General features: G+C 36.6%; 1 protein-coding gene across 1 annotated transcript in view; it reads right to left on the bottom strand.

Annotated features, from left to right (window-relative positions):
* Positions 1-22,045, bottom strand: part of LOC123553028 (EF-hand calcium-binding domain-containing protein 6-like) — an 87,197-nt gene that overhangs the window by 48,472 nt on the left and 16,680 nt on the right. Inside the window, exons 7-14 of the mRNA XM_053542301.1 lie at positions 21,689-21,825; positions 20,766-20,884; positions 16,190-16,311; positions 15,588-15,736; positions 14,630-14,740; positions 12,860-12,980; positions 4,580-4,750; positions 416-490 (exon numbers count right to left, since the gene is read on the bottom strand). Of these exons, the coding sequence (XP_053398276.1) occupies positions 416-490; positions 4,580-4,750; positions 12,860-12,980; positions 14,630-14,740; positions 15,588-15,736; positions 16,190-16,311; positions 20,766-20,884; positions 21,689-21,825 (1,005 nt within the window). The remainder of the gene's footprint in view (positions 1-415; positions 491-4,579; positions 4,751-12,859; positions 12,981-14,629; positions 14,741-15,587; positions 15,737-16,189; positions 16,312-20,765; positions 20,885-21,688; positions 21,826-22,045) is intronic.

Here is a 22,045-nt window from a genome sequence, read left to right as displayed (position 1 = left end):
AAACTGACCAATAGCAAGGATGTAATTTCAAAACTGACCAATAACAAGGCTGCAATTTCAAAATTGACCAATAGCAAGGCTGTTATTTCAAAACTGACCAATAGCAAGGCTGCGATTTCAAAACTGACCAATAGCAAGGCTGCAATTTCAAAATTGACCAATAGCAAGGCTGTTATTTCAAAACTGACCAATAGCAAGGATGCAATTTCAAAACTGACCAACAGCAAGGCTGTAATTTCAAACTGACCAATAGCAAGGATGTAATTTCAAAATTGATTAATAGCAAAGCTTTATTCTAAGCTGGTCTCCAGTTTTATTATCAAAAGGCCAGATGCTGGGTTTCTAACTCGAAACTGTGGTAATTCAGCATAAAGGTTTACTTTAAAAATCTACCTTATTTCAGGTTTTAACTTACCGTTTCCCAAGCAAGAATGGCTGGTTTGTTGTGTTCATTTACTCGATGGACAGAGTTTAACCACTTATGACCCTCCTGAAAAAAAAAAAAATGTTATGAGCACAATATGGTACTAAAATCTTATTTTGTAACCAATGCCTTTCAAAAGAATAAATGTTTCTGTGTTTTCTAACAAGCTGAAAAATCTTCTTGTCATTGAATGCCCAGGACTGCTTCTAACTGGTGAAGATGAAAACAAGAGCTGTCGGATGACAGCATGCTCGACTATTCGAAGAAATGATTGAAGAATGGGGTCAAAATATTTCTACAGATATTCAGACAAAAGAAAAAAATATATTAGACAAACAATGTTCCTGTATTTGTGGATTTCGATAAGTCTTGCACTAAATTTCAACGTGTGAACCAGTTTCAAAGTCCAAAAAAGGCCATTGTTCAGCCAAAATAGTTGTCAGAGTTATGTACTCTTGCCTACAGATGGAAATCATGATGATAAGCAAGTGTTCAAAGTTTAAAAGCCATAATATTATATCAAATAGTTTTGACAAAACGTGGACTTGTATGAAATCAGAACCAATGTCCAAGTCCAAAAAGGGCAATAATTCAGCCAAAATATAAGACAGAGTTATGTACTCTTTCCTACAGATAGAGACTATCATACTGAACAAGTGATAAAAGTTTCAAAGCCATATGTCAAACACTTTACACAAAACATGAACTGGTACAGAAAACTTAACCAAGATTTCTAAGTCAAAAGGGGCCATAATTCAGCTAAAATCCTTGATGAAGTTATGTACTCTTGCCTATAACTGGACATGGTGATGGTAAACAGGTGTTGAAAGTTTAAAAGCTTTATCTTCAAGGACTTTGTCAAAATATGAACTGGTACAAAAAACTTAACCCAGATTTCTAAGTCAAAAAGGGCCATAATTCAGCCAAAATCTTTGACGGAGTTATGTACTCTTGCCTATAACTGGACATGGTGATGGTAAACAAGTGCTAAAAGTTTCAAAGCTTTACCTCAAAAGACCTTGTCAAAATATGAACTGGTAGGATAGCTCTACTCATTCTTCAAATAGTCAAGCTAAAAAGGGCCCAAGATAACCCTTATTGCTCACCAGAGGATATTTCTAGCTCAGGCAGCCATTTTTGAGTAATTGGAACACTCTTGGTAGAGGATTTTCCAAGAAACTTTTCTATGAAATTATATTAAAAACAAATCAACAGCCAAGTAGATGTCATTTAACAGATTTTCCTATGTAGGGATAACGCATGTTTTTTTGTGTTATAACATTTGCAGAATCCTGAGGGATTGGTTGGTGCCCGAGCCCGTAGGGCGAGCACACCAACATATCTGGAGGGATTCTGATATAACATGAAATGAACATGCGCTAACGCTATTCTAGCATAAAGCATGAAAATAATTAATAAACGAATACATTCTCCCTCAACGTCATTAAATTTCCATGAAATGCGCGGGAAAATCTGACTTTTTTTTTTTCAAGTTGACGTCATTTCCATTTGGGGCCGTAATACGTTTACGCTTTGCCATGGAATGCCCATATATAAAAAGGTGTTATAACAGCACGTGAGCACAAGAATCACTCTGTTAACACACGTTTTCTCCCTTGTTAAAACACCCCCGAAAAGTGACAAGAACAGCAGTTTTATGCTAGAATATGCATATAGGTAAAAATGGCCATGCCTTCTGAGAACAATATTTTTTGATAACTAAGAAAGATTTGAACAATCTTAGTCAAGACTACAGAATCATCCACGACTCATTCATGTGAATTTCTTATTTGATTGGGAGAGACACTTCTGACAAGAAGATTTTTAGAATTTCCACTACTGTTCATTTTTGTACATAAGATAAACTCAAGTAAGAAACACCACAGACTTTGGACTCGCAATCTAGAGGATTTTTGCACTGACCCTCATAAAAGACAAGGTCATATTTTCCCACTGATAATATCTGACAAAAATGTAGAAACACATTTTTTCTCAAACATTTTATATCTTGTCAGAGGTATGTTCCCTAAAAATTTGAGATTTTATGAAATATTCCTTTAATTTTCTGTTAGAAGTCGCTTATAAGATGCTTCCTCTTTTTTCAACCTAAAATTTTGTCTTACAGCTAAACACAGACAATATATACATACAAGGAAGAGTGACTCTCAGGTGCTTGATGTCATTTTAATGTGTGCTGTTGCACTGAATTATCTGTTTATGCCAGTATTGTCAAATTTATTCAGGCTTATAATGGAACCAAATTCATAACATTTATATAATATTAATATGTGTAAGATTGCTAGGTCTGCATTAAGAAATATGCACTCTTTCTTTAGCATATTATATTGTGCTCCTAAAAGTTGCATTATATTTCCGCTGCAAACCTTGTGCTTATCTCTCCATATAAAGCTAATGACCTAGCTATAAATAGAACAATGACTGTGCAATTACAACACTCCATGCCAATCCATTTTAGCTAAAATTTTGTATTGCATTCAGGATAAAGAAGAATAATCAGTTTAACAGGTACTATATCTGTATACAGAATGATTACAAACACAACACAATCTTCTCACCAAACACATTTCAATGAAACTAGTACTGTTCACTGGAAATACATTACAGATCAGAAGTTATGAAACAAGATAAAAATTACTGGTTAAAAACATCAATTGGTTGATCAATGTAGACACTAGGATGTAAGATATACATGTAAATTAAATATGCCCATCTTTGAGATAAACTGGAGAATGAAAGTTCAAAAACTTGGAAATAAAGTCAGTAAATTTGTATTACCTAAAGGACAAATATTCAATCATTTATTAAACTAAAAGCTAGATGAAATACAAGATGAAATGAATATCAAGATGCAGACAAGGACCACTGAATTTGTTGATACAGTGAGTATTGTTCAAGGTAAACCTCTGCTGGTTTAAAATGTCAAGGTCATGACATGGTTATTGGGTTTAGATTCACACAAACACAATTTATGTCGAATGACAACTTTTCCACCTTTTCATGTTTGAGGAAGACCGCAGGTGACTCTCCAGGCATTGTTTCAGCCATTGACAGACAACTGGGTAGAACCACCGACCTTCCTTAAGCCAGCTAGATGGCTTCCTCACATGAAGAATTCTACACCCCAAGCCAGGTCTGGAACCCACACCAGTGAGGGGCAAGAGATATTAAGTCAGGAACTTTAACCACTCAGCCATGGTGGCCCCCACCAAGGTCATGATAAAACACATCCCGATAAGGCATTAACAAAGTGGGACGATAGGCAGATTTAACCTGAAAGAAGATGGATATTTTAGTCATTTCTTCTTAATATCACAACAGTTTTTCCTACATAAGACCAATAGCCAGGGGTATCCCTTCGTTTCCAAGCCTGGTATTACTACAATTGATGAAGTACATGATACTTCTAAACGAAGATCTGAGAACGGGCCATTCACATTCGTTTCTGTATATTTTGGATTTCCTGTATTGCTATTTTTATTTTATCAATCAGACACATGTTCGAATGTCCCAAAGAGTAAGAAAAATGATGCAGTTATTCCCCGGGCTCGAACCAGGGCCCTCCTTACAAGCATAGTGGCTTCCGACATGAGCTAACCGGCTATCTGGATACATTATGACATAAGAATTGTAAATATCAAAGTCAGCACAGGTAGATTGCAAGATGTTGTATAATTAGCTCTGATTGGCTAGCGAAAGGGGTCGTCAGAACGAGGCAATGAATAGGTCGTTCTCAGATCCTATGCGTAGCGTAATAGGATATGTACTTTAGTCAGATTGGGTATGTACATGTCTGAAATTTAGACTTAGATATTAAAATGCTAATTCTTAATTTGCTCTTTCATTTAAAATATATTCACAGACTACCGTATAATGTAACTCTGCATGGATGTCATTCTTTAAGTATGAATACTTTAACTGGCAAAATTGTGGTAAATTGAATATTTGGCTTTTTTTTTTAAGTCTGAACTTTAAACACTGATGAATATGGGTTCAAGTCCTACTTACCTACCTGCACTGGACCCAAGTTTTCCAAATTAGCAGATTAAAAGTGACACAGTTAGATTCAAGCTTTTGCTACCATCAGTTTAATATATTACAACATAATCTAAAGAGGAGTTTTTCAATTTTTCTTACCCATGAATCTTTCTCTTCGAACAATTCAAGGAATTTTTGGTATGATATATTGTTTGTATGGAAGGGGTCAATCTTCTCCATAAGCTGTTTAAACTGATCGTCCTGTAGACGTATGTGAAATTTCTCAAGAATATTTCGAAGTTCCATCCGGGACACTCTACCTTTACGATTCTGTAAAAAAGGATGAAATTCAATGAGTAAATAAAGGGAGCTCTGAAAATAACTTCCATTTAAAGACATTTTCTAGAATTTTTTTTAAAGTGCACGACCAACCTGAAATTGGTATGCAAATATGAGAAGCCAACCCTTACAGAAGCAAGCCTCTGTGGCGTACATGCTGCGTATTTGCTGTGTATATGCCGCGAACACAGTAGTACGCCAGAGGAGTACATTTTACATACACCGCATGCCGCGTACATGCCGTGTACTATTTCGACGAGTACACAGCATGTACGCAGGAGGTCACTAGTACACTTCAAGTACGCAGCACAGACTCTGAAAATTTAAGGAGTACACTGCATGTACGCAGGAGGGACTTGTACAAGAAAATAGTACACTGCATGTACACTGCAGATACTTTGAAATTTGTGCAGTACACTTCATATACGCGGGAAAGACTTGTACAGTTTCTTTTGGCATTTATACTTAGTTTTTTTTTTATTAGTTAAAGTCTGAAGTAAACTTCATATACGCGGGAGGGACTTCATGCAGGAAGGATTTGTACATTTTTTTTTTTGGAAGCAAGAACTTGATTTCTGAGTAACTTTTATCTTAATAGCATAGAATAGTTCAGATTACCGGTATTCTGAACAATAAAAATTTGCCAAACTATTTGCAATGTTCATTTGTGAAGCTTACATCTTAGTGATTTCTGAGCTGCACCTTGCATGCAGTGTAAAAATATATTCTTTTTCATTTTGAATTAATCCTGGAGCTTTCTAACTTGGATAATTGAAAAGCCTTATTTGAACTTCGTTGCATTACATTTTGTAATACATGAAATAATTACCAAGATAATGCTTCAACAGCGCCCGAATGAGAAGAATTAATAGCTCTCACTGTTATTTGAATACTCTTAAGCAAAACACCACTCTATCATGTTTTATAAAGGCTTTAATGCTCATTATGTTAACTCATTAAGGCCTCACCAAATTAAAAAGTTGTTCATCGGATTTGCCGCTCGTATATTTTCAGAACGTTTTTGGCTAATTGCGCTTGCCCCATTGGAAAAAATCAATCCAAAATTTTTAGGTGCGCTACTTTTTACGGACGTAAAAGTGTATAAATGCTTATATAATTCCAGTCCTAGATTGTTCTCAGATGGATTTTAATCAAAATAAATACATACTACGCACACATCGTCTATAATAAATCATAACACTTATATTTAGTTGCATTAAAGTTGTTTCCCCTTGATGCAGTTACGCCATTTTCTTCAAATGTTTACCAAATTACATGCTACAAAAATTGATTTATTTCATTGAAAAGTGGATGGAGAAAAGCATACTAATTTATTTGATAACATCAATCTACATTATTTTGGTAAGGGTAAATACTTATTGATGCATGTCACTTATCTTTTTTCTGTTTTTTTCTGTCCAAATGATCAGCATTTGCATACGAAAGTTGGTGGGGTAAGGAATTTACATTATCACAGCAGTTTCGCCACAAGAGTACACAGCATGTATGCAGCAGGAGTACGCTGCATGTACGCCGCAGGACTGGGGCCAGGAGTACACAGCATGTACGCCGCAGAAGTACACAGCATGTACGCCGCAGGGGTAGTACACCGCAGGCTCATTTGCATGTGAAAAGTGTATGTGCCGCGTACATGCTGCGTACTATTTCTCGCATACTAAATTCCTCCAGCGTACATCCTGTGTACCATATAGTCCACAGCATGTACGCAGCAAGTAGTACGCGGCAGAGCTCATTTGCATGTCAAAAGTGTACTACAAACGTACTATCGGTGTATGTGCGGTGTATATCCTGCGTACTATTGATTTCAGTACACATCATGTACGCATCATATACGCTGTATGTACACAGCAAGAGTACGCAGCAGGCCTTTTTCTTCTGTAAGGGAAACCAATCTGTAATTGGTATGCAAATATGAGAAACCAAACCAACCTGAAATTGGTATGCAAATATGAGAAACCAAACCAACCTGAAATTGGTATGCAAATATGAGAATCCAAACCAACCTGAAATTGGTATGCAAATATGAGAAACCAGAGATGAAGCAAATTCTAAAATAAACAAGCAAATTCGATGAATTGGAATCCCCCGCTGAAAGGGTCAGAGTTGAGGAACGGCAAAAAAAAATTTCCAGCAAAAAGTGAAGAATGTTACCAAGAAGCAAATAATTTCATTAGTCAAAATCAAATTAAAAGAAAATGAATGGTTTGTTTGGGTGGGGGGGTGGGGGGTGGGGTGAGGATACAACAGTTTACATGTTGATTATAAATATTGATAGAAAACGAAAAATGAAAAAAAAAAAAAAAAAAAAAAGGGGGGAGGGGAGGGGGGTGACCAAGGTAAGGTGGTGACCAGGTGTAGGTACACAACATCACATGTTTATAATAAATGTTCATGGAAAAGAATGGAAGAAGTTTAATGAAATTCTTCCAATTGGTTGGTTTGTTATGTACAGATCTGTGGATTTTTAAACAAAGTGCAATAACTATATGGAAAATTGACCAATCGTAAAAAAACTTGAAGGGCATCGTCGCAGTATCTTGGTTCATGTCTACTTCAAGTCTGATGAAATTCTACCTGCTGGTTACTGAGAAATGGCTGCAGATGAACATTTTTCATTTAATCAAGGGCAATAACTCTGAGGGAAACTGACCTATCAAAAAAAAAAAATTTAACGGGCATCAGCGCAGTATCTTGGTTCATGTCTATTTCAAATTTGATGAAATTCTACCTGTTAATTACTGAGCAATGGCTGCAGACGGACATTTTTTATTAAATCAAGGGCAATAACTCTGAGGGAAATTGACCAATCAAAAAAAAAACTTGACGGGCATCATCGCAGTATGTTGGTTCATGTTTTTTCAAGTTTCATGAAATTCTACCAAGTAGTTACTGAGAAATGGCTGCGGACGGACGGACTGACGGACGAACAACGCCATTTCAATACCCCCCTCCCGATTTCATCGGCGGGGGATAACTAGAATTGTGTCCTTAGGACACGGATGCCCCCACATACTTTGCCATTCTCTAAATACTGTAAGCTATACATAGGCGTGTATTTTACGGTACAAGGTACGGGATGGTATCGGCTAAATTCCTGTATTAATTACCGAAATGGCCGAAATGGTAAAATACCACAAGTAGAAAATAGCAATAAAAGCTCTTTAACATTTTATAAGTTTTAATTGATACTGAAATGGTATGTTATATTTATAAATGATGTTGAAACAAAACAACCAAAATAATTCGTAAATGCGTTGCTTTTGTAATAGTTTTTTGGAGGGGTGAAAGTTGTTAACGTTCATTGGTAGTATGCTTCTCCAGTGCTGGTCGTGTGAATTGTTACTTGTATCTATGATCGGATGTAGACTCTACTGTCTGACGGTTTTATCAACTTACGGATTCCGTAACTTACGGAAATCGTATATAATCTGCACTTGTACTGTTTCTTGTATAGATTTTATATATACTGTTATTAACTGACGGATTTTATTCACTTACGGATTCCGTGACTGACGGAAAATGTAACCTTGCGGATCTAACGTAAATTTTAACCATATGTCCGTACTCACGGATGGAAAGCCGTCAACTGAAGACGAACGCTGTATTTATAACCTTTTCAGCATTAATTTCCGTAAATTGTAAACAGTCTTTTTGAGTCTATCCAATGAGCGTGACTTACGGGTTTTCTCGACCAATGAAAATGTTCCGTTAGTCTCAGGACTCTGATATTCCAGTTCCGTACAAAACGTAGATCTGTTAGCCGATTTAAACTAGGGAACTGTTTAGTTGCATGTACTTTACCATAAGAAAAGATACATTTCGGTTTTTGCTCTGATAATGGTATCCCAAAATACTTGTGTTACTTAAGAATGACTTTGGGTAAATCAATTGTTTGTTGTGACTTACGGAAACAAGATCCGCGTTTCGGCTGCACTTCAGGTTGAATTCGAGCTCCTCAGGTAACTGGCAGACAGTTTTACGTAAAGTTTAATGAAAAACCATTAGTTTGTTCTTTGATTTATACGTAGTTTGCATGAGAGCAGCTCATACGATTTTAGTGAGACAGTAAAATCGTTTGTCATCGGTTTCCGCGACAGGGTAAACTTCCCCATAGGATATAAATATCTTCTCCAGCTTTTTATATAAGGACTCTCATTAGTTTTCAGATAGTGAATGAAACTGAAATTAGTTTAAGTTTGGTCTTCATTACTGTAAACAGAAATAATTTATTGATAACCCCGTATTTGTGACAGGTTGGTCTGTCAGTGTACATTTGATAACAATACCTAGCAGTTTTTAATATGAAAGGGCCATAATTCTAGAAAAAAATACCCACAGAAAAAATTCTATTATTTATGGTCATCTTCAAATGAAGGTCCTTCAACTGTGGAACTTTCCATCATATCCTTTCAATAGTATTTTTGGAGTTGGACACACAATATATCTATATTCTTATATTGCAAAACTATCAAATGGCCATAACTGTGGTAAAAATAATCACAGAAAAAAAATCCATTCTTCATGGTCATCTGCACATCAAGCTTGTTCATCTGTGAAAGTTTGAAGCAAATCAGGCTAATAGTGTGGGAAGAGTTGGACACACAAGATTTTTCTCTATATTCTATATAGCAAAACTATCAAAGGGCCATAACTGCGGAAAAAATCGCCACAGAAAAAATTCCTTCCTCTATGGTCATCTGCGCATCAAGGTTGTTCATCTGTGGAAGTTTGAAGCCTATTGGGCTAATAGTGTGGGAAGAGAACGTACGTACATACGGACAGCAGCAATGCTATATGCCCCCTACATGTGTGGGGGCATAATAAAATGGTATGTCTTAAATTTCCACTTCAATACATAGAGTATTTATACATTGTAACTGACGCAAATAATTTTAGTTTACTATAATTCCAAAGTTTACAATCATGAAAAAAAGTTTTCTTTAACTTTTATTTATGGGGAAATCTATCTCATGTATCAAAACTGTAAAAAAATTCTACAAATTGTTTATCTCATTTTTGTTCAATGAACAAATTTTTTTATATACATCAGGGGTCACGCTGTCGATCGCCACTTGAGCCATTTGCGATTAAAAATTAAATGTGGCTCCGAAAATTTCTAATTGGCAAAAATGGCCCGAAGCTATGTCTGTCTGCAAAACTAAAAAATTTTGCTTGTTTCAGTGTTTACGAACCAAAGGTGTGAAAAATCGATAATCTGTGTAGACGAAATCTGTGTATAACAGCCGTTATTGAAAGGAGTGAGCCAATTTGCAATAATTTTATTTGAATAGGCAGTCAATTGGTGATAATTAAATTAGTGAATAACAAAGTGGATAATTATAACCATCATTTTGTGCGCTTGATACGATTATATGAGCGGTCGGCCGTTAGTCGCCGTTACGATCTATAGCAAATTTTTTATTACTGCCGAGGCTTATTTTGGGCAAAACAAATAAAGAATGCTTTAGATAAGCAGAAATTGTAAGTACTGAATAGCTATGATGATAAAAAAGAACAAGGCAGTCTGAAAAACAGCTAAATCCCCTGCCACTGTTATGGATAGTGGAAGGGTAAACCTTCGACCTTGAGCTGTGACCTTGACCTTGAACTGACATGGCTGACTCATGAATTCTGCAAATCGTCTTGATGAGCTGATCATTTGACCTAAGTTGCATGAAAATCCTTCTAGGGGTTTAGGAGATACATAGCTCAAACCTTCGACCTTGAGTTGTGACCTTAACCTTGAGTTGACATGACTGACTCATGAGTTCTTGATGAGGTGACCATTTGACCCAAGTTTGATGAAAATCCTTCAATGGGTTTAGGAGATACAGAGTGAACACAAAATGGAAGGCTCAAACCTTTGACCCTAAGTTGTGACCTTGACCTTGAGCCAGCATGGCTGACTCATAAGTTCTGCACATCGTCTTGATGAGGTGATCATTTGACCTAAGTTTTATAAAATTCCTTCAAGGGATTTAGGAGATATAGAGCGGACACGAAATGGAAGGCTAAAACCTTTGACCTTGAGTTGTGACCTTGACCTTGAGCCAACATGGCTGACTCATGCGTTCTGCACATTGCCTTGATGAGGTGATCATTTGACCCAAGTTTCATATGAATCCTTCAAGGGGATTAGGAGATACAGAGCGGACACAAAATGGAAGGCTCAAACCTTTGACCTCCGAGTTGTGACCCTGACCTTGAGCCAACATGGCTGACTCATGAGTTCTGCACATTGTCTTGATGAGGTGATCATTTGACCCAAGTTTGATGAAAATCCTTCAAGGGGTTTAGGAGATACAGAGCAAACACAAAATAAAAGGCTCAAACCTTTAACCCTAAGTTGTGACCTTGACCTTGAGCCTGCATGGCTGACTCGTGGGTTCTGCATATTGTCATGATGAGGTGATCATTTGACCCAAGTTTTATAAAATTCCTTCAAGGGGTTTAGAAGATACAGAGCGGACACAAAATGGAAGGCTCAAACCTTTGACCTTGAGCCAACAAGGCTGAATCATAAGTTCTGCACATTGTCTTGATGAGGTGATCATTTGACCCAAGTTTCATGAAAATCCTTCAAGGGGTTTAGGAGATATGGAGCGGACACGAAGTGTTACGGACACACTGAAGGACGGACGGAAGGACAGAGGGAGACCATTCCTATAACCCCCACCACATGTGGCGGGGAATTAAATAAAACATTTTATCATGAATTTAATTCTACATTACTTTTGTTTTCAGCATTTGTCACCCATTTTCTCGACCATGATTTTCGGACATTTCTGTCATTTCCAATTAGATTTTCTAGTGCAACTGTTACCTTAATAAAAAGCCAATAAAAAGTCTGCATTTAAGAAAAATATGACAACTGTTGCAAAAGCGGCTCTTATTTTGAAGCTTTTTTCGAGAATAAAACACGAGAAGGCATTCAAACCCCACCCACTTCTAAGCAATGTGCAAAATAAGACAACTTAAAATGTGAAGTGCTTTAACAAAATTGCTTCTTTATTGACATCTTTATTTCAAATGTGATTTTCAAAAATCTTTTTATTAAATGGCAGATGTTTATAAAAATGATAATTTTAAAAGTTAACAAGAATTGATATTTCTAAATAGCTTTTTAAAGGGTAGAAATATTTAATAAAAACATAAAATAATTTCTTGAGTGGTATGAGTACTTTGGTAGTCCTATGCGAACATCAATGCTATGCGCTTCGCAGTTGTTAGGCCTCATAATTCTATCATTTCGGAAAAAGCAGCGCTTCAGAGAAAAAAAATCCCAGTGTGACCCATGTACATCCAAAAGAGAGCAAAAAAATCATATGTATCTCAGCTTTTTGCTGAAGTATTTAGATATTTCTAGAATTCTGGTTCATGTCTGCTAGGGACCATAACTCTATTGTCCACCTGCGTTGTTTCCATCCTTGCTTAATTCAGAAAATTGTCCTTTACACATCATGCTCCTAATAAATGCTAAACATGCTTAAACATGGATAAGATTTAAATATTCTGTGGCTACACAACATAAAGCCACATTTTCTTTACTTTCCATTGCCTTATTTGTAAGCAGGCATCTGTATTTTAATGCATTTGCTATTCCTTTAGATAGAAGTGGACTAGTCTGCTTGTTACTGATTATAATATCTTCACAACAAGATTGTTCCCATTAATACGACTTATCTGTCACTGTCTGAAAATGATCCAATTTTCTATTTAATGAAAAACAGAATCTAAAAGCAATGGACAGGCCACTCCTCTATATGTTGCGCAGAAGTAACAAGCCAGAAATGCCCATAAATTTACCAGATAGCACTCAAGTTCACAAGATTTGAACTATGACTAGTAATGAGTGGACAGGAGGGCATAGCTTTTGAAAACCAAAACAAGGCACTTTTCAGAAACCATACTACAATGAGTCAGAAGAAAGATTTTCACAATCACCAGATCAAACGATTTGATTTAAAAATAGTGGTTAATTGCTAATTAATATCATGGTGTAAAACTAAAAATCATTTTATATATGCAAAATAAGCCAGAAGTGCACTAATCAGCATTTAATATCATGTGGTTACTTACCACATCAAACTGCAGGAAGGCTTGTTTAAATGAACCATAATTGCTTTGTACATGCTTATACAGCAGTTTCCATATCTCATCAACCTCAACTGTCTGTATGCCTTCCTTCACTGGGAAAAATCTACCAGATAAATAAGCAAAACTTAGTATACAATCAGCTATAGAACACACTGTTTTTTTTTAGAATTAGTCCCACATGAATATTATTGAATTCACAGTATATTAACCCTTACCCTGCTAAATTCCTGTAATGAACTTGTCCATCTTTCAATTTGGACAGTACCATTAACTGTTAAAAGGGGTGCATACCAAAAAGATACTGACTGAATGGCAAACAGTGCAGGTCATGATCAGACTGCATGAATGTGCTGGCTGATCATGATCTGCACTGGTCGCAAAGGCAGAATCAATCGTGTCCAGCATGATAAGGGTTAAGAAAGATATATACAGCAATAACAGTGAAACCTTCAATTATATAAAACAGTCTCCCAACATGACTATTACCCAGCAATAAAAGCCCCTACAAGAAGAGATATTGTCAAAGAGTGGATGCAGTGTTCCAGTGGTAACACTGTCTGACTATGAAACAAGGGGCTGTGAGTTTGAGCCCCCGCTACTCCAGCTAATAATTACTACCATTGGGATAAGAGTCCCGTGTATGGGAGCTTTAGTTACACCTGGCATGCTAAAGAACCAGAAACTTCCTTCTGTATCTTGCACTATCCTCCCACTAACATTACTAACAGGCTTCTGGATAAGTCGCTCATTTGAGTTACCGATGGCGACTATAAATAAACTTAATTACAAACAGATATTTGTCATATTTGCTGCCATTGCAACCACATTTTTTATATATTGTAACTTAATTGAAAAACCCTCATGTTCTCCAAACACCCTACACTCTATAAGGCAGGTTTCATGAAAAAAATATATTGTATTTTGAAAGTTCACGAGAGGCCCATCTTTTACGAAACCTCTTACACTTTAATGTTCTGACAGAATCCATCATTTAGGACTGACAAAAGGACAAACAAATGGACAAATGTAGAAAATTAAATAATGTGCACTTTCTTTCTCTAAATTTCCTGAAAAATCTTTTGTACTTCTTAAGTTATCACAGAATCATTGTTTTTGTAATATTTTTGGACTAATTTTTGCCATAGCAACAAAACCTTAGGACTCGAATATTCTTAATATGGCTACAAGTTTCATGGAAAAAGTATCTAGCACTTTTTAAGTTATTGCAGTATCTCTCTTCACCACTTTTTTGTCATATTTTTTAATCATTTGTTGCCATAGCAACCATTCTTTATGCAACAGCAACAAAGTAAAAGGATATGCATATAATTTGTTTTGCCATCTATCAATGCACTAAGTTTAATGAAAAAACATCTTGTACTTTGAAAGTTATCACACAATCCCTCATTATGTGAATGTTTGACAGACAGACTGATGAGGGCAAACCAGAAGTCACCTCTGATGAAACAACCTTAGGCATCTAAAAATGGAAAAATTGTGGTTTGGAGATGTTTCAGGAAATTTCATCTATTGCACTTCATAAACTCAAATATTTTTTGAAGGGTTTCAAATATTCAGGGATCCAGTTTAAGTGTACTGACCAGTGCTTTAGGCAAATAAAGCAATGATGTTGATAATACCAACATAAGTTTTTGCATGATTTTAATACAGTAAATAAAAAACATTTTAATTATAAAGCAATATTCATTTCTATGAAACATTTCATTACAATATTAGGCAAGATGAACTTACTTGTGGTTTGGTCTTATTGGCAGTGTTTGTCCGTTCCCTGTCATCATAGGTTCTTGAAACTTCTCTAGAAAATCTTCCCAGCCAATCCTTCCCGTGGCCCTTACTCCACACCTGCAACAAAGGTAAGTTTACAGATACAAAATATCATCATTCCTTTGATATAAACCCTCTATTGTCATTTTCTGTTTGACAAATGAATTGTCCACATGATCTGTAGAATAAACTCACTATTTCAGCATGCCCAGACTCAAATGTTTATGAACATTTGGTTCCTGGGTCTCAAACCAACAGTAATGCTTATGTAAGGACAGGTTTTACACAAAGGCCTCTAAGCTAACAAGCATTGACACGATTATAAGTCATATGATGACTTTCCAGCTCTTGTGGTGGTGGAGGAAGTCCCTAAATGCCCCTCTTGGCATCATTTCATCACAGACAGGCACACAGGTCAAATCAATGACCTTCCTAAGCCAGGTGAATGGCTTCCTCACATGAAGAATTCTACGCCCCACACAAGGCTAGAACCCATATTGGTGCGAGGCAAGTGATTTGAAGTCAGTGACCTTGGCCACAGAGACCCCCAATCTCAGTACTGTATCAACAGTATATCTATCAAGTGTACCTGTACATTTGTCTAAAATGTCTTTCTGTACTGCATTATATTGTTATGGGCCAGTGGCCAGTATCAAATAAACATTTTGTCATTGTCATTGTCATTGTCATTATATCTATCACATTCTATCATATGGGTCAAAGGTCACACATCAAGCTTGTCTTGCATCCGAAGTCAATTCTAGCTATTATTTCCAAATGTTATTTGATAAAAGTGCAATAGACTTTTGCTGATTTTAGAGAGAAAAAACTTAACTTATTCTTGGGAATCACTTTTCATTTCAATTAAAAGGAATTAAGGCAAACTGTATTCCAAAGAAAGATACAAAACCAAATTCCAACTAACTTTTCCATCATCTGTGCGAAGAGTTGTTTTGACATCGGTATAGTGAACTGTGTCAGTATTGACTGTAAGTCATCCACCGAGACAAATCCATCTAAATGTGTATCAAATACCATGAACGCTTTCTTCAGATTCACATAGTTGTCTCGCATCTAGTAAAGCAAATAACAATCAATACGAAAGTTAATTTCAGATGATAAAATTTTATATCCAAAATGCAAAACATGATTACGAACATACTAATTTATGCAGTTTTGGTGGATGCAAATATCTGTTTTAAGTAAAGAAAACATTTTACCATAATTAATCATTTACTTTCAACAAGGTACATACTACCACGTCGTTACACAATTTTTTCTTAGTTAAGCTCTTACTTCATATTCCGTCTCTTAGTACAATGTGTACCGACTACCATAATCTAAACTGATTTATTCTACATAAATTACTGAGGGTCAGACAAACTCTTAGACTTAAGAAATGATTACTTTACATAAGTAAAGAACAACCACAAAGACCAAGAAAATTCGATCTTTCAATTGTGTATTGAAATATGGCCATATCATCAATATGTCTGACCCTGCTTTATAACATGAAAAACTGTTTACCCTTTTCCTAAATTCTATCTCTATTTCTCTAAAGCTCATAGCTTGCAACATCTGTTCATCTTCTTGTCTTTGTTTAAAGTTTCTCAAATGAGGATTTGGTGTGTTCTGTTGCCAGTTCAGTGCTGAAATAAACAGTTTTATGATTTAATTTACGTAGCCAGTTAAAAGCTGAAATAAACACATAATATCCATTAATCTACCACAGAAGCCTAAAATTTCATCCATAAGACACCAAAAACACAAAAAAACTACCCCCTGCAGATATTTTTAATATACAGGTGATTATTTTTTATATAAGAGTAAAGACCAAGACAAATGGATAGTTCGGTCTCCTGTGATTATACACTGTGATAATACATTGTTTATATATTTGAAAAAAAAAATTAAATTAAAGTCCAGAATTATTTTAAAACGATTCAGTCAATTTTGACATTAAAGTTTACTTTCAGTGCACTTAATACAACATGAAGAATTAACCTCTTCAAGATTCGACACTGCATTACATTTTTTTTTACAAAGCGAAGCATTTTTTCTATTTTCTTGAAGACTACTTCTCTTCAGCCCTTAACACAGTCCACATTTGAAACAAAACATTCATGTGACATTTTCCAACTACATTTCACATACCACTTTTACTCATTCACTTTAACTGTACCAGACTCCTATACAAATATATGAAGCTGAAAAACTTCTAAAACACAGTTTGAATTTACTTATTTATCATCATTATGTGCCACACAGCTTTTTGACTTTCTTTTCAACTGAAGTGCCCACTTTTTGTTGTTCTTGCATATATATCTTAAGTGATATGGTGATCGAATTCCAGCTATAACTGTGGAGGAAGACCCAAGATGCTCAACTGAACAGTCTATCAGGTATCAACAAGCTTGCTTTATAGATTGTTACCCTAGCTTAGCCTGTTTCCCCAGCTTAGCCTGTTCCCCTAGCTTAGCCTGGTTTCCCAAGCTTAGCCTGTTCCCCTAGCTTAGCCTGGTTTCCCAAGCTTAGCCTGTTCCCCCAGCTTAGCCTGTTCCCCCAGCTTAGCCTGTTCCCCTAGCTTAGCCTGTTCCCCTAGCTTAGCCTGGTTTCCCAAGCTTAGCCTGTTCCCCTAGCTTAGCCTGGTTCCCCAGCTTAGCCTGTTCCCCTAGCTTAGCCTGTTTCCCAAGCTTAGCCTGTTCCCCTAGCTTAGCCTGTTCCCCTAGCTTAGCCTGTTCCCCTAGCTTAGCCTGTTCCCCAAGCTTAGCCTGTTCCCCAAGCTTAGCCTGTTCCCCTAGCTTAGCCTGGTTTCCCAAGCTTAGCCTGTTCCCCAAGCTTAGCCTGTTCCCCAAGCTTAGCCTGTATCCCAAGCTTAGCCTGTTCCCCTAGCTTAGCCTGTTCCCCTAGCTTAGCCTGTTCCCCTAGCTTAGCCTGGTTTCCCAAGCTTAGCCTGTTCCCCTAGCTTAGCCTGGTTTCCCAAGCTCAGCCTGTTCCCCTAGCTTAGCCTGGTATCCCAAGCTTAGCCTGTTCCCCCAGCTTAGCCTGTTCCCCTAGCTTAGCCTGGTTTCTAAAGCTTAGCCTGTTCCCCAAGCTTAGCCTGTTCCCCCAGCTTAGCCTGTTCCCCTAGCTTAGCCTGGTTTCCCAAGCTTAGCCTGTTTTCCCAAGCTTAGCCTGTTCCCCTAGCTTAGCCTGTTCCCCAAGCTTAGCCTGTTCCCCTAGCTTAGCCTGGTTTCCCAAGCTTAGCCTGTTCCCCAAGCTTAGCCTGTTCCCCTAGCTTAGCCTGTTCCCCTAGCTTAGCCTGTTCCCCTAGCTTAGCCTGGTTTCCCAAGCTTAGCCTGTTCCCCTAGCTTAGCCTGGTTTCCCCTAGCTTAGCCTGTTCCCCTAGCTTAGCCTGGTTTCCCAAGCTTAGCCTGTTCCCCTAGCTTAGCCTGGTTCCCCTAGCTTAGCCTGTTCCCCATAGCACTTAGCCTGGTTTCCCCTAGCTTAGCCTGTTCCCCAGCTTAGCCTGTTCCCCAGCTTAGCCTGGTTCCCTAGCTTAGCTGTCCCTAGCTTAGCTTCCACTAGTATAGAAGCAGGTTACCTAGCTTAGCCGTCCCCTACTTACCAATCCTAGTCTCCTTCAATAAGTTATAGTCCCTAGGTATCAATAACACTAGCACATATGATAAATAGCTTTTAGATATTTATTCATTATATTTGAAACTGGCATAAAAAGAAGCACTTTCAGAAAGCTAACTGCCCCTTTTTTCATGCAAGCACACAAAAATCAAATGATTTGAACCTCAATCAAAAGAAAATTAAATTTTCATCAGCTTAGAAAAAAAAAATAGCATGTTGTCATGTTTATATTTATCCCCTGGGCTAAAAGGTTTCTCCAGTTAATATTCATGCATTCACTTCAAACAAAACACAAAAATAACTTATGATAGTGGATCTGTAATAACAATTGGCAATTTCCATCTGACTTCCTATTCTAGTCTGTTATTTTGGCATTCTTTGAACCTTGCATCAGTTCACTTGTTATGCCCTTCCCCTTTGTATACTGTGATAAAACATGGTCTTGAACAGGGAAATATACAAGCTGAGATATTTAAATCTGAAAAATGCCTAAGGGACTAAGAGCAAGTTTATTCATTACACTAATGAAAATATAAAATATGGGAGAGCAAAAAACATTAAGCAAATGTAACTATAGTGCAATGACAGAAGATAAATTTTCAGTTGTTCAGTATGCATAGTACCAATTTGCTGAACTGTATGTTTCAGGTGAGTAATGCACAACTGAAATGGGCTAGTATATTATCCAATTCAAGACCATATTTATCATAATAATAAATAATTATCAATATACATTGGGTTAGGATATAACATGTATAGTGACATTTTCTTTCTGGTCTGGTGTCAGTGATCCTTTGGTCATAAATCTAGGTCATATAAGCCATGAATTCTGTAACAACCGGTGAATGTCAATATCACGAGGAAAATACAATCAAACGAAATTACCCATCCACTACCTTAAGTTGCAAGAGAAGCTGAAAGAATTTCCAATTAAAGAAAAATGAGACAGAAAGTAAGATTATACATAAGTTACCACACCTCGAGAGACCTGACAAGTCATTCGGTCGAGAAGTTTGGATCAATGATACCAAAAAAAAAACAAAATGTTCCCTCAAGGCTGTTATATGAAATGACAAACCATATAGGACAGGACTGAAATGAAGCTGGAAGGATTGGCTAAAAAATAAATGTTCATCACTCGCATTAAACAAAGTTAGAGAAAAGATTAGAGAAACAAAGCTAGTATTAAAGCCTGAGCTAAATACCAGGATCATCTTCTTCCTCTGAAAACAACATTTGGTAATCACAATCAAATCTATGGCAAGATTTCACAGTGATTTTTCTACTCATTATAAGCAAGTTGATTTCAATCTTTATGGCAGCATGCACTAGTTCAATTTTGATTTTGTTTTAGTTGAGTTTGTTGAGTTTTACGTCACACAGTCTACAGTTATAGGTCATATGGCTATTTTTTGTCTTTGATGGTGAAGGAAGACCCCAGGTGCACCTCTGTGCATTATTTCATCATGAGCTGGCTTCTGGGTAGAACCACAGACCTTCCATAAGCCAGCTGGATAGCTTCTTCGCATAAAACATTCAACGCCCCGAATGAGGCTCGAACCCACATTGGTAAGGGGCAAGTGATTAGAAGACAGAACCTAAACTACTCAGCTACAGAGACCAAAATTTGATTCTGAAGCTGAGTTATCAGTTCATCTGCAGTAATATATAATCTGTCATTTGTTGTAATATCTGGTTTGAGGTTAACTATTACGGCAGTAATGGAGCTATGCCAACTTAATGGCAAAACAGTTATCTGAGAGTCCATCTGCATCTACAAGCAATGGTAGATTATTTTTCTTCCACAAAGTATTCTCAAAGCTTAAGAATAAATAAAGCAAAATAAACTTTGTAGTACTCTTTCTTTCAGTAGAGTAAACAAAGTGCAAGAAATTCATGTCCATAAAAAAGTTCCAGTTTAATCATTTATAGTGTAACATACATGTCTTTCCATAAATTTTTAAAAATCTTTTTCTGAATCAAGAAATATTCGATATGGAACAAGAACAACTATCAAAGTATTTGATATTTGTAAAGTTTTACACACAAAAAATATACTTAATACCAGTACATAAATGTAACTTCTTAGTTGTATTTAAAACAGGATGAGAGCCATCCAACACATTGGAGTGCTTGATGGGATTTACTGGCATGACTAAAATCATCAGAAATACCAGTTTGGTGTGCAAGAATAATTCAACATCAACTATGCGTAACTTACACAGTCAAACTTGCATGAGATACCGCATCTATTAAGAGACCACTTTTTAGTTTCCTTTTTGTGTTGTTAAAGAACAAATTATGTTGTATCAAGAGACCATTTGTGCCCTTCTCATAGATGGTCTCTTGATACAAGTTGTACTGTACATGGATGTACGTAAAATATTTAAAAGAAAAAAAAGCAATAACACATTTCCATAGGTAATGGGAAGTTACTGCTTATGGAAAATTTAAGAACTTGTGATTAGGGATAATTTGTTACCTCCCATGGCCCCTTCCTGTGGTGGTTTACTTCTGGCCAGCACACTGACCCCTAGGCGACTGAGGAAATCTTTGTAGTTAACCATTCCTGTATGGTGGAAGTCATACCTCTGCCACAATCTAAAATACAGTCAAAAACATGCAGAATTTTCTTTCAATAAAAACATCCTTTTTTGATGACAGATCTCTAAAAGCTTCCTATTTCAATTATTCCATAGTATTTTATGGGTTTGCAGTTGTAAACAAGATGACAGAACTTTCACTTTTTGACTCAAGAATGAAAATCTATCAGTCATTTTGTGTATAGGGGACTGAATCTGCCAAAAATTTGCAGAAATTAAAAACACATCAAAGTGTTAGAACACCAGTTTTGCAAACCAGCTTAGTTAAACTACATGAGCAGTAGAAGATACCAGATTACAGATAACTAGCAGAATCTCAGTGTGATCAGGGCAAAAAGGTTAAAAAAGAATTAGACATGATACAATATTTACTAAATTCTTAATATAATATACTCAAATAGAGCAAAATACAAATTATTCAAGAAAAGGAAATACAGATCTCTATAGGAAGTCAGAGGCACAGTGGTCAGCAGGTTGGACTACAAGGCCTACAATCCAAGTTCAATTCCTAGGCATGACTGATATCTTGACTAATGTTTAGTGCTGGGGGTTTACTTAAATTGCTGTTTACAGCAGTATCGGCCTAGACTAGATGCTGGGGAAGTAAATGTGACATCCGCCATGGGCTCGGCTGGAATAAGCTGTTCCATCCATTCCAGGTGGGGACTTTCATCGACTACCAATGCTCAACAAGAAGCTTTACCTTTTTTTACCTCCCTGCTCAATAGATCAACAAGATTAGTTTCTGGATGGTATCTATAGTTCATTCCCATACATGAAGGGAGTTGAACTATATACTTACTTGTCATACTGCGAATCCGACAGTTTGAAACAGTAGTTTTCTATAACCCTTCTCATCTCATGCCTCTGTATGCGACCATCACGATTATAGTCAAACAACTGTAAACCCTTCACCACAGACTTTAGGTTACCCTCAATCTGAAAAACATTATCCATTTGTAATAAAATTCTAGCAAACTATATTATCTCAATAGACAACTCTGTTTTTACATCATAGCATTATATTTACAGGAAGAGGAGCCAAGATGTTATGTTTTCTTCATTATGTTAAACAATTAAAACGTAAATCTATTAAAAATGCTATTAAAAATGCTAAAAGTCTTTTGAAGTACTCAATTCAATCATGTCAAAATCAGCT

This window comes from Mercenaria mercenaria, chromosome 4 (assembly GCF_021730395.1).
Source record: "Mercenaria mercenaria strain notata chromosome 4, MADL_Memer_1, whole genome shotgun sequence".
NCBI lineage: Eukaryota > Metazoa > Mollusca > Bivalvia > Venerida > Veneridae > Mercenaria > Mercenaria mercenaria.
Note: the sequence above shows the minus strand (reverse complement) of the source record. Positions and strands in the feature narration are given on the sequence as shown.